General features: G+C 39.9%; 1 protein-coding gene across 1 annotated transcript in view; it reads left to right on the plus strand.

The window, feature by feature from the left end:
• The window catches only part of GRHL2 (grainyhead like transcription factor 2), a 68,899-nt gene that overhangs the window by 26,797 nt on the left and 27,770 nt on the right, over nucleotides 1–14,332 (plus strand). The window contains exons 5-8 of the mRNA XM_018559113.1: nucleotides 1,991–2,043; nucleotides 2,210–2,363; nucleotides 7,929–8,040; nucleotides 13,207–13,301. Coding sequence (XP_018414615.1) covers nucleotides 1,991–2,043; nucleotides 2,210–2,363; nucleotides 7,929–8,040; nucleotides 13,207–13,301 — 414 coding nt within the window. The remainder of the gene's footprint in view (nucleotides 1–1,990; nucleotides 2,044–2,209; nucleotides 2,364–7,928; nucleotides 8,041–13,206; nucleotides 13,302–14,332) is intronic.

Raw genomic sequence — 14,332 nt, forward strand, 5'->3', positions numbered from 1 at the left:
GGGGGGATGTATCAAAACTGGAGCAGACAGACTCTTGAGCAGTTGCCCATGGCAACCAATCAGCTTCTCTCTTTAGCTTGTTCCGTTAAGCTTTGAAAATGAAAGATAGAGGATGATTGGTGGTCAAGCACAGATGCACCAGATTTTTCATTGACCTCTATTCATCTTATTTATTTAAGTCATTGATGGAAGACCTATTCTAGAGGTCCTGAGCAACAGATTCTCCCTTTCATTCTTTTATTCCAACACAAGGGAATCAACATGGGATCTTTACCACCTTTCACTAAAAAACTAATTACAATGCATCTCTGAATGCCGATATGAAATCATCTTACATCCATTAGTTAAACAAACATATATTTCTTTTACTTACAATTATTGGTTTTCCACTTCCTGGTTTTCTTGGGCATTAGTGATGTAATGTGCCTAAGCATGGCATTCTGGGAAGGTTACATCAGCAGAGCATTGCTGGGAAATCTCATCTGTAATCTCCCAAGATCTCAGGGACGGGAATTTCCCTCCCCTGAGATGATGTGCATGGTCACATATCCTAGTCACAGGTGCCAGAGTTGCAGGAAGCAAAGGGAGATACATTAATCTGCCTTTACTAAATATGGCCTCTTGAGGCAGAATGGGGTGGAAAAGTAAAAAAGGAATTAAAGAATACAAATCCGGCAATTATTTAGAACTATGGGGTCTATTCACGAAGCAGCCGAAGGATCTAGCCGTAGCTTTGGCCGATCCTTCGGCTAGCTTCTGCCCCAGGAACCCTTCAGTTCAGTTCAGTTCACAATATTCACAATAGCCCGTACATCTCTTCGGCTGAAAGTCGAAGCTGGCCGAGCGGCCGGCCGACAGCCTGCTTCTGACAGCTGGGCGGAGCCAGCAGTGATCTTATGGCTGGCTCCGGTCACTTGCAGAGAGATCAGTGTCCCCGGTTACCAGCTAACCAGGGACACTGATCTCCAGACAGCAAACTCTCCCGGGCGCTCCGGGAGTCTCCCGCTCCCGGCCCCCAGGAGAGAAGCACTGCTTTTCTTTTATTTTTTTCTTTATTCTGACACGAAGCCGTGTCAGAATATAATTTTTTTTTTTTTAAATTGCCCATAGGAATGCATTGCTAGATTCCTATTGGCTATTTCAATTTACAATAGCCAATAGTAAACTAGCATTGCACCCACCCTCTGCTGATGGACCTGATGGAGAACTGCAGCAGAGGGCGGGTGCAATGCTGTTTCTCTCCTGGGCGGCCGGGTGCGGGAGACTCCTAGAGCGCCCGGGAGAGTTTTTTTTTCCATTTTTTTTTTTAACGGCAGCAGAACCGCCCGCCATCGGCCGACCCGAAGCCACGTGAAGCCACCCGATGTACGGCTGAAATCAGCCGTACCAACCTGAAGTGAATAGCCGAACAGCGTTCGACTCACTTCACTTCAGGTCGGTCTTTCACTTGGCTGCCTACAGCAGCTTAGTGAATAGACCCCTATGTGTTTGTAGATTGCCCTTACTAAACATTTGTAAAGGCGTGTTTGTTGTAATTTCAAAGATAAGGGTAAAGTTCCTCTTTAACTGTGACCACATGATCAGTCTACATTATTGAGGCCAAGAACGCTAACCAAATCAGTGTGTGGTCACAGCAAGATAAATGAACCCATGGTGCCCTTACTGTTACACAAGTGGGGACCACCTTTAAGGGCTGCAAAGGTTGCACTAGCTTGAAGTCCATGAAGACACTTGCGGTGATTTCCAACCAAACCATTTTTTTTGACTGTACAGGTAAAGATAGATACACAGCTCCTCTCGGAGTGCACTGCATATCAGTGAACAAGGACTGGTGACTGGGCAGACTGTATCTGCTAGCATGTGCTAGATCACTGATATACACATAATATTTGTGCACCACAGTGCTGAATGGGGGTTGTTCACTATGATGTTATATATAGCAATTTAACAGGCATAATTCTTACTATTACATTATTTCCTGCTTTTTTAGAAGTACCGTGGCTCCTCTGTGACGGAGGAATTCTTGTATGATCAAACATCCAGGTAATATACATGCAAATATATTTTTTTTACTGGGGCATTGAACTATAGGAAATGTCAGTGTTCTTGTAGTGGACACGGCTCGTAAAGTTTGTTAAACATAAAGATGTTTTTTAAGATTGTGGCTGTGAGATGTGATCATATAAACATCTTGTTGTTTTTCCCACAGCACCTTTCAGTATACTCTAGAAGCTACAAAATCTCTTCGGCAAAAACAAGGGGAGGGACCAATGACTTATTTGAACAAAGGGCAGTTTTATGCCGTCACCCTGAGTGAAACTGGAGCCAATAAGTGTTTCAGGCATCCTATCTCAAAAGTCCGGGTATGAAATTTTACAGTTGACTAACATTCATATTATTCTTAATTTTTGCCATTATCCCACAATGATAAGATTATCATTGTGGGAGGTTAATTATGTATATTAGGCTGATAACGTTCATATATATATATGGAAAAAACTTGGAAACACTATATTTTTACCATTAGGTACTTTATGGGTAAAAGTATGTGTACACTCTTCCAAATTATGGTGCACCAGGTCCATAAAGACATGGTTGGATGGATTTAGTACAGAGGAACTCAAACGGCCTGCACAGAGCCCTGACCTGAGCTGTAATGACCATCTTTGGAATAAAGTAGAACGCTTATTGTGAACCAGGTCTCATTGTCCAGCCTCAGAATCTGACCTGACAAATGCTTCTTTGGCTGAATGGGCATAAATTCCCATAGACACAGTCCAAAATTTTGTAGCAATCATTCTTAGAGCTGAGGCTGTTATAGGGGTGCTAATTTCTTCCAGAAAAATACATTTCTACATTTTTCCTCTTGAGATAATTTGGTTGAAGGCTGCCTGCAGAAGCCATAATGAATGTTTAAGAAAAAATCTTTAGTTAAAAAAAGACCTTTAATGCACATGTGAGAGCAAAATGAAACTAACATTTACAGTATATATCTGTAATGCATGCACATTTCCCCATGTTTTATCCCTTTGAGGTCCCTACAAATACAGAAAAATACATACTTGTGTATCTGCTGATGTGGGCCAACAGCACATGCCTTTTTACTAGACTAAAAATTAGCAACGAATGGTGTCAGCTCTGCCCAATTTTCATTTGTAAAATTACAGGATCCCTCCAACTCTCATCTATTTAGATATAATAAATGTTTATTCAAGTATTTTACCAATTATACAAAAAGAAAAAAGAAAACAAAAGCACTCTCCTCTATTTAGACTATTTCGTTTTCTTAATATAACACAGGAAGTGTGCTCAAGATATAACAAAATGCTTTTAATGGTACATTTAACATACCAAAAGGGAGCAAATAAGATAAGTTAATTGTTAGGGTTTACATACACTGTAGGTGATTGGACTTTCTGAGCACCATCTTACATGGAATATGAATAACCTCATAAGATAATGTTGGGACATCAGCAGCAGAAGCAAAGTTGATTGCCTTGGTTGAGTTTTCATCAACCCCCATCCTCTACTGTGTGAGCAGAAATAGGCTTAGATTCCCATCTTACAACCCATGTAACGATCATACAATATGCATTAAACACATGTCTGCCACATGTCCGAGAGATCTTTAGGAAGTCTGTTATTTTCGCATTAGGCAACAGATGACTATTGTATATGAAGAAACAAAGGCTCTGTAAAAGACAACATGGAAGGGATGACAGTACATAAAGATAATGAAAATTTGACTAAAGTTATACAGTCGCCTATACTGAATTATGAAAGAAATGTTTTGAAGTTGTTGCTCCAATTTGTCCAAGTACTATATCTCTAGTGGAAAGTTTGCAGTTAAATTTCCCTTTGTAAGCTTTGCTGTTACAATGGCAGCTACAGATGTTTAAGTTACCCCTCCAGGCTACTTCTTTAGATAAGCTGAATGGACAATGTATGACAGCCATATATTTCACAGGTGATCGTGTTTCCATGTCAGGTGGAATTATGGGTAAGAGAAGAGAAGGAAACCCATATTGAGTGGCTGTCTAAATTCTACTTCTTGCTTTCAAGATGGATGCCTTTGGGCACAGGTTTGCTGTGAAGTAACAGAATAGGCCAATGTCTTTAAACGCTGGCATGAACATGGGAAAGTGTATTATTTCAGTATCTCACTCATCACAACGGACCTATTGTCACACCTTTTAAATAATAAAATATTGGTCCTCATAATGTACTTTAAAGTCAAGCTCCAGACTAACAGCTGCCAAAGGATTTGTAATTTAGTACAGTCAGTTTTGTGATTTATAAAAGAGAAAAGTCACCTCTACCAGCACACAGAGCTGCTCACCCAGTTCGGACTTAAAATTACATTCAAGTTAAAAAAAAATTCCCCCCCAACATGTTAGTGTAAGGACTTACCTTAAATGATGCCTCTTGATCCGATCATCTTCTTCCTTCCACTTTTATTCAGCAGTCCCTCCAGCGCTGGTGCCGGTCTCTGGTCCAGCGCTGACTCCTGTCTCTTCCTGTCCCTTCCTGTTCCACGGAGTCTGTGCGGGTGCACTCTGCCTGCATTGACTTACACTGTGTCTCTCCTCTTCTCCCGGCCGAAGATCTCTACTGCGCCCACCCCATGATCCTTTGTGGCCGCCTGAGAATCTTCAGATCTTCGGACGGGAGCACGCGGCTGAGACACAGGTAAGTTTAAATCTTTTTGGTAACTTTTTTTAATGTTTTTGCATATATCTATATAGTGCTTGCTAACAGTAGATATATGCAAAAAAAGCTTGAGGGTTTAATTATAATTTAAAGTAGTATTAAACTCTCAAACCTTTTGAATCAAGAACAAACCAATATACATTACCCTGCAAAGTATTTCTTTAAACACTTACAGTCATCATGTTTCCGAACACTTTTAGTTCCCTGGACTTCCTTACTATGTCTGAATGTTTGTGGAGACACACAGAGCTTACTTCAGTCTTATACCACTATATATAAAATATACATTTATTAGACAAAGACTAAGAACAATGGGTATGCATCAAAAGCATATAAAAAACAAACATATAAAAACATATACAGAACAGAGATTAACAAAAGACCTCCTATCAACCCTTGTGTTCCACAACCTGGGTGGTCTATAGGCTCATAATTATACATATCTCGAGAACATCACATCTGAGTCAGAAAAGAGGATGTGGTTGAGTTACTGAACCTCAGGTGGGAGCAACAATCTTTAAAGGGTGATAAATTCTTGGAAGGTAAAGCTCGACGCTCGACCCCTGGCTCTACTTTTAAACAACCTCATGTCTTCACTGCACCCTGTGTGTATTTAACAGGTTCTGCTGGCCAGCCTTGGATATTAGACATACATATATATATACTTGTTTGAAACTCACTCACTGGGGTTTGTCTATCACCTCTCAATGCAAACACCTTTTAAACTTACCCATACACACATTTTTTATTTCGCTCTGATTAGCCATCCATCTTTCTCCAGTCTGGGTTTACTGTGTTCTTTGACCCGATACCACCCTGTACCGAACATCTGGTGACCTCACACCGAAGGGGTAAGACTCATCGATCCCACAAAATTCAAAAATTCAAACACAATATAGACATATAAAATGCCTTGCTTCGAGCGCATTATTTACATTTTATTTTACTCTTAGATTACCTCCCTCTGCTCCTGAAGAAGCGCCTTAGGTGCGAAACGCGTCGAGATGTACCTTCCAAGAATTTATCACCCTTTAAAGATTGTTGCTCCCACCTGAGGTTCAGTAACTCAACCACATCCTCTTTTCTGACTCAGATGTGATGTTCTCGAGATATGTATAATTATGAGCCTATAGACCACCCAGGTTGTGGAACACAAGGGTTGATAGGAGGTCTTTTGTTAATCTCTGTTCTGTATATGTTTTTATATGTTTGTTTTTTATATGCTTTTGATGCATACCCATTGTTCTTAGTCTTTGTCTAATACATTTATATTTTATATATAGTGGTATAAGACTAAAGTTTATTGGTTGTGTCCCCTCTGGAGCCACTCAAAAACCCCACCTCTCTCTATCCTCTCTTGTTTGTTACCATTATACCAGGGGTTGGCTCCTAGAGGGGAAGGACCTGTGCATCTCAACACGTTTTTTTGCTTCTTTAATATCATGAAGTCACTTTATACACCCATACCTCCGCTGTCTGACATTGCCCATATACCTATTATCATGCTGATGGACTTTTTTTTTTAGACTAGTCTTGTGATTTATACCTCCTTTATACAGTGATCGTTGAGGCTTGCCCATTGGTAGACACAGCTCATCACTCCTCATTATCCAAGTGATACATGTACTCTGATTCACAAAGGTCATTCCTCAGTATCCAGGGCCATCCTTATAATAAAACAGCCACAGACTGTAGCTCTGGTTGGCATCCCACTCAGCTTCTGACAACCCCTGACATCACTGATTGCCAGGAGCTGAGCAGGATGATCTTGCTAGTGTCCTGGTACACCACCAGAACCCTATCAACCCATCCTCCCCCCGCAACATGACCACCACCACCTCCCTGCCTCAGGTGGAGATTATGCTAGGGACAAACCTGCCAGTATCCATGCATGCTACTTCAGTGCACAAATTAATTTCTTAGTATCCACATCACTAGCGATATGTAGCGTATATGTATACTAGTGATATGTGCTCAGTCCTCAGTATTCATGGCACTAGGGAGATATGCTCTCCAACATACACAGCCTCATAGGATTTTCTTTTAAACATCACCCAAAAGATTCCCCAAAAGTTTCAACAGGATTCACATATCAGTTTCTGGCAACATTCACCTGATTTATTATGCAGGCAGCTAATTGGTGAATCTTGCATAATTGAATCTTGCCAAGTCAAATGTTGAAAGTATAGTGGACATATTTTTCAGTTATTTTGTTGAATTTTTCAGTGAATCTTGATAAATCACCTTGAAATCTTTTTACTTTCTGTGTAAGCCATCTTCCTATTTCCTGCCTCACTGTTTTGGACTGGACACTATTACAAGACGTGCTGGTGCTGTTGATGTTGCTTTTTCTACTTTTCCTGCTCTGGCTGCAAGTGATGTTTGCTGGCAAGACTATGCAGCATGGCACTAAACATGATAAAATCTGCAACTTTGGATGGAGAGTATAACAGTTTTTCCCTGTGAAGCATGGGCAGTAGAACCCTTGATTTTGGGAGGCCGAAGCATTCTCTTATGACAGATCTTCTCTATTGATGACAAATGTTAAACGAATTTCAATCAAATCCATTTTCTCTAAGTGATATTCTCTGGTTCAATAGTATAACGCAGTTTTCCCACTGAAGAACAGATGTCAACAAATCTTGTTTGATGCAATTTTAATATTGGCAGTTATTGTATGATGCAGATTTTCAACCAGTGAAGCTTGTTGGAAAATGCGTGAAAATACAGTAAATAGAGTGGAAAATCAAATCTTGGTCAAAAAATGGTCGAAAATTGGGTTGAAAATAATGATAAATAGACCCCTTAATGCCTCATCTATAACACTGAGTGCTTCATGCCTCCATTACATGCAATGCTCTATACCTCTCTATCACATTCAATGCCTCTTTCCTCTGTATTCCATACTGAAAAATTGGTCCGGCCACCTATGGTGCAAAACAGGATATTGGGCCCAATAGTCAAAGGGTTAAAACATTTTGCGAACTCGGTTTATCATGCATAAAATAGATTCCAAAAACACTACTTTCATGAAACGGAAAAATGTCTAAAAAGTTATCCCATCTTTGGAAACAGAGTTATACTGTAGAACGCTGATTACACTAGCTAGCATGTAAAACAAGGATACTTACTTGTTGCTTCTTGTTCTGTGTCCCTGCAGCACTCGCTCTGGTACATGGTTCTGCCATTTATTGTTTTTATTGGTTTTACCTCTGCAGAGCGTGGTTATGGTTGTGTTCAGTGAGGACAAGAACCGCGATGAACAATTGAAATACTGGAAGTACTGGCATTCGCGGCAGCACACCGCAAAACAGCGCGTCCTAGATATTGGTAATTATCACTAATAACTGTTTTTTGTTTACTGTTTAACAGTATATATTTGACATTTAGCATTACTAGTATTAGGGTCCATTTACACCATCACGTTTTATGTGCACTACAGTGCAGGATCACACAGCGCCAAAAACTAGTTATAATGTGTATGCATACTGGCTCTGCCCCAGCCCCAGCCCCATTCAGACCAGGCAGTTGAAAGAGAGGGCCCTTCACATAAGAAATGCACATTTAAACCTAGTGTTGTAATACATTCTAATTAGTTTCATTTAAAAGTCATATTTTAGAATATTTTGGAAGAGAATGGCTAATGAGCAGTTTCCCATATTGCAGCTTACTTATCCCCTCGCTTTGAAATCTTTTCTTATCGCCCTTGAAAGGAATAAAGAAATGGATCATAAATCAACATACTTCACTTAGACTGGTTCAGTTTGGTTTGTTTTATAAAGCCTTCCATGTACATAAAGGCCTGTGGGTTAGGGGTCATAGCTGCGTTATGTGTTGAACCACACCTTTATATGATGTTTTAGAGCAGGCCTTGGCTACCATTCTCAGTTCTCTGTTTCATTGTCATCACACTGTGTCTCGTTAAGTGTACACTAACTGTATATCTCACGTCTACGGAGTGTAAAATGTTTTCAGATGTCAGGGCTATAGCATAACAAATAACACAGTATACAATATAATTCATCATCTGTGGCGATACCAAAGGATCTTACAGATTTATCTATTGGTTCAACGCTGTAACTATGTAAATTGTGCAACTAGGAATCATCCCCCCACTGATCTGACTACAGTATTGAGTTCTGAACTGTAATTGGCTGGAATTAGTTAGTGTACTTTACATAAAATTGATCTTTCTTGCGTCTTATTTTAATAGGCCTAGTAAAAAAAAAAAAAGAAAGTATTTCGGTCTAAACTGTCCCCTTAAAGCTTTTAAACCCCATAGTGATCCTTCCAGTAATACTTTTCATGATCTAAAGGTGACAGCGCTCTCTCTTTGTATTTTATCTATGGCTACAGTGATTAGATTTCAGCAAGAACAAACATTTTCACTACAATGTACAGTATTTGCACATATTTGTAGCATGGTCAGGAAAATGTATCTTGCTTTTATTGGCTGGAGTCCTAGGTTAAAAGAGACTAAAGCTGGCCATACATCTTACAATTATCTGCAGATTTTCTGTGGTCAGATGGAAAAGGTGCAACAGATTCCTCCATCTACACTTAACTGTGTGGATGGAGTTATCTCCACCTGGGCCAATCTGTTGCACTTTTTCCATCTGACCACAGAAAATCTGCAGATAATTGTAAGGTGTATGGGCACCTTAAGGGTCCAGGTGAATTAAGGATATTGTATGCAGGTGATGTAGGGATAAGGTGCATTGCAGCTAATGATATACAGGTGAAACTCGAATAATTAGAATATCGTGCAAAGTTCATTTATTTCACTAATGCAACTTAAAAGGTGAAACTAATATATGAGATAGACTCATTACATACAAAGCAAGATAATTCAAGCCCTGATTTGTCATAATTGTGATGATTATGGCTTACAGCTCATGAAAACCCCAAGAACCCCAAATCCACAACCTCAAAAAAGTAGATTATTACATGCAATCAATAAAACAAGGATTGTACATAGAACAATATCGGACCTCTGAAAAGTACAAGCATGCATATGTACTCAGTACTTGGTTTGGGCCCCTTTTGCCGCACTTACTGCAATTACTTTTGCACGATATTCTAATTATTCGAGTTTCACCTGTAATATTTATAATATGCACAAACGTCCAGTAGATGTGTCAAGAGAGTTTGCAGTGGTGGGTCCCCAAATCTAGTGTGTACAGAAGGCAGAACCCATTGTATTCCTGATACCTCCAAAGTAATTACTGGAATCGTCTCCTTCTGTGCCCCCCCCGCGTATAGAGGAGCACATGAGGGAATGTATTGAAATGGAAAAGCATAGAGGGGAACTAATATAATGGTTATTGTCATGATATAACCGGCTGGTCTGATATACTGGGTAGTATATACGAGGTGGTCTCTAGTCCTCACACAAGTGTACTGAACTACTTAGTATGGAATTTAGACTTTTTTTTAGACAAGCTTTTAAACTTCAAAAATGGGGCAAATATTTAAATGTAAGGAACATTTCTGTCCCCAGCAAGTGAAAACCAAATTTGAAGCTCTATGTTGCCAAAGACTTTGCTGATGTGGTGGTTAAAGGAGAACTATGGGGTCAGTGTTTTTCCCCATAGTTCTCCTTAGGGTAACGGGAGGACACAAACTAGCATCCTCCTGTTACCCTAAGCTCAGTATACCGCGAGCTACAGCTCGCGGTATACTGAGACGCCGGATCGGATCCCGACATCGACGTCGAGATCCGCCCAGCTGCGTGAGTGACAGCTGGCTCTGCCTATCTAGAGGCAGAGCCAGCTGTACCCGCCCCCTCCCCCGTCCGTTCCGCCAGTCAGCGCTGGCAGATCGGAGCGGGGCGGGGGGAATCCAGCCCCTCCCCCTGTGACGGCAGAGAGCCGTGACAGGATCGAGAGGTGAGCGAACCCGGTATGTGTTCGCTCACCTCCCGATCTACTGAGCCGACCTGTGACAGTCTCATTGTCACAGTTCGGCTAAAACTATGAGGTGAGTGGAAATCACTCATCTCATAGTTCTCCTTTAATACAATTAAAAGTTCTGGTGTAAAACATCCAACAGTAGATGGCAGTGTTTAGGTAACAAGCTCTGTGGGCTGGCAACTCTATGGATAACTTGGACTCTTTTGTGATTACAGTGACATTAATTAGGTATTCAAATGATTGGAAAATAACTGTATTAGTGTACACATTATATAGCAAAAGACAGAGTAGGAAATAGGGGAATGTGGAGTCGCTATTTATGTCAAAAGGGCATAAAACTAACAATAATTAGAAAAACAAATTACCTGAAATGCGCTGGATCTGCCTGCAAACCAGAATATGTTCTTCCCTTACAACTGCTGTAGTGTACAGGCCCCTAGGACAATCTGAAGATTATGAAAACCTGTTGATTGACAAGATAACTCAAATGACAATGAAGGAAGAGGTTTAAATTATGGGTGACGTCAACATGCTGGACATTAACTGGAGTTTTAAAACTGCACTTATAAGCAGGAACACAGATATTTTGGAGGCATTGAAAGGGGTTTCTCTTAAACAGTTAGTAGAAAACCCAACCAGAGGAGATCATATTCTAGACCTGGTACTGTCAAATGGAGATCCACTGTCAGATCCTGAGGTGGGAGAACATTTGGGATCTACCGATCACCAATGTCTTTAGTTTAATATTAGAACAAAGACTGAAAAATCATATACAACACAAAAGATTTAGCTTTCAAAGAGACACATTTTGCTGAAATAGGTCAATTTCTAAAAAAATGAATTAAACGGTTGGAGTGAAATGGCAGCAGTCAGTAATCAGTGGGCACTATTAAAGTCTACCATCACGGAGGCAACTAGATTACATGTCAGGCAACTTAGTACGAGTAAATGGAAGTAAGAAATATGATTTTTCACTACAGAGGTAAAAATAGAATAATAAAACGAATAATAAAAATAGTAACACTAAAAGAGAAAAAAAAGATTTGGATATACAAGGAAACAGAAAGCGTAGCTGATAGAGAAGTATATCAAAACAGATAAAAGGAGGCCGAGCATATTATCAGTGTTACTAAAGTACAGAGAGAAGAGGAAATGGCCAAATCTATTAAGAAAGGAGACAAAAAACTTTTTTAAGATATATCAGTGACAGGAAGAAAAGAAAATACAAGATTGAAAACTGGTTACAATATTTATGTTGAGGGATACCTGGATGTAGAAAACAGTTAAACAATTACTTCTGTTCAGCCTTCTCAGAAATAAATGACACTAACAAAAGCAAGATGGATGATAATATTGGTTCTAGCGGCAAAGGATAATTTTCAGGGTTTCTAGAAGCAGAGCTAGAAGGTAAACTGGCTCAGTTAAAGCTATAGCAATGATTTCTGATGGTATTCATCCCAAGGTTCTAAGAGAACTTCACGGTATAGTTGTTGGATCTTTAATTGATCTTTTGATCAATCTCTTCTAAAAGGAGCAGTTCCCTATAATTAGTGGATTTTGGCGAGCCATTTATGCTTAGAACAGACTTTCAGCAGGGGTAGTGAGTGAGTCAACAGTAAGTGAATTTACATATTCAGGGTGTAAAATATGCTGTGGTCAGATTGCCATACTCCCCACCCCCCTCTTGCCTCCCCACTTACCTGAATCGCTGGGTTCTTCTCCCCGCAGGCTGCTGCTGTTGACAGGATCTGTGAATGGGAAAACTACAAGTCCCACTGCAGCAGAGGGACTTGAAGTTTTCAATGGAATAGTCCACTAAAACTACCTCCCACCCATCTTACTGAACGTCCAAGGTGGACAGTAGGTGTAGTCTGCAGCAGCCAGAGCATTGCAATCTTCTGATCGCGGTTGCAATGCTTTACTGGCTCCAATGCAAAAAAAATACTAAACGCACATTTTGAAGTATGCATTTATTATTTTTTATTTATAAAAGGTGTCATTCCAATTTGAACATGCTTGGGACAAACATAGATCTATGCTCAGACAAAATGGTTAAAATGTATAGTATATTGTTATTCTTACTGATCATAATGATCATAATGAATAAAAATAACAAAAATAAAACCCAAAAAATAAAAAAGGGGCATTCTGGATGGACCACTTGGTCTTTTTCTTCTGTCACTCTTCTGTTTCTAATGTTTAAAGGTATAAAAACAAATGTAGGATTTATCTAACAACTGAAGATGGTTTCTTAGGCAGGTAGGAAAATAGCTCCTGACTTAATAATACATTAAAATAATATAAAATAAGATTAATACACCTGCAATACCATAAATAAAAATTGAGCTTCAAGATGTGCTGTCTCCTTATATCATCTAATCATGCATTATTTTCATTGTCTAATAGCCAATAGCAAAATAATTGTCATAAGCAGATTGTCTGTAATATTCAACAACAAATTGTCCTGTTTTTTTCTTCACAATAAATTATCAAAGTAACATTTTTCTTCTTGCAAATGTACACAGTGGTGTATATTGTTATTCTCACTGATCATAGTAATCATAATTTTTTATCTTGTTACTAGCTGACTACAAAGAAAGTTTCAACACCATTGGAAACATTGAAGAAATAGCCTATAATGCCGTGTCCTTTACTTGGGATGTGAATGAAGAAGCCAAGGTAACATTTCAATGAACCTCTCTCTAAATGCTTGAATGTATTATCACTAATTTACTATTAAGGTTGGGCCAATTCCAAAATGGATTACTGTGAAAAAGTTAGGATTAGATCTCCCAGTGAGTCTGTAAAAGGATTGGTGCACACCAAACAATTATTTTAGTTACTGTTGGAGGTTGGTGGGCAAAATCTCCCACCAAATTCTTAAAGGAGAACTATGAGGTGTGTGATTTCCACTCATCCTCATAGTTAGCGCCGACCTGTGACAAAGAAGCTGTCACAGGTCGGATCTATTGATCGGAATGTGAGCGAACACTTACAGTCGCTTGCTCACTTTCTGATCATCTCCCTGCAGAGAGCGGTGACTGTCCCCTCAGGGATTCCACCTCTCCCCGCTCCGATCCTCCAGCGCTGACTGGCGGAACGGACGGGGGAGGGGGTGGGTACAGCTGGCACTGCCTCTAGATTGGCAGAGCCAGCTGTCACTCACGCAGCTGGATGGATCCAGACAGTATTGTCGGGATCCGTCCCGGCTGCGGCGCTATCAGTACATCGCGGTCAATAGCTCGCTATATACTGAGCTTTGGGTCACGGGAGGAGGTTACTAAATGTCCTCCTGTGACCCTAAAGAGAACTATGGGGGAAAACATAACTTTAAGCAGCTTTTTTTGTAGCCAGCATTTTCTCATAAATTAGCAAGATATGGCTGAGCAGTGACGTTGTGGATAAATTCTGCATGAACTTTAGTCATACTGTACATTTTGTGAACTTTATGTTGTAAAAATCTCTTCTCATCTCATCTGGTTCAAACTTGATATAACAGAGCATTCTTAGGTCATCCGTCCTATCACTTCATCTCATTGTGGGCCATTAAATCCCAGAAGGAGGCCGTTCCACCAAAGCAAATGCAAATAGACTGTTCAGTTATGACCTGGGTAGATAGTTACATTCTACGCACAGGATGTTTAGATGAAAGACCAGGACCCTCAAAACATCTACTCTCAGTATATCTGTATATGCCAATATTTATAAAC

This window comes from Nanorana parkeri, unplaced genomic scaffold (genome assembly GCF_000935625.1).
Source record: "Nanorana parkeri isolate BGI_ZX_2015 unplaced genomic scaffold, ASM93562v1 scaffold16, whole genome shotgun sequence".
In the NCBI taxonomy this organism is placed as follows: domain Eukaryota; kingdom Metazoa; phylum Chordata; class Amphibia; order Anura; family Dicroglossidae; genus Nanorana; species Nanorana parkeri.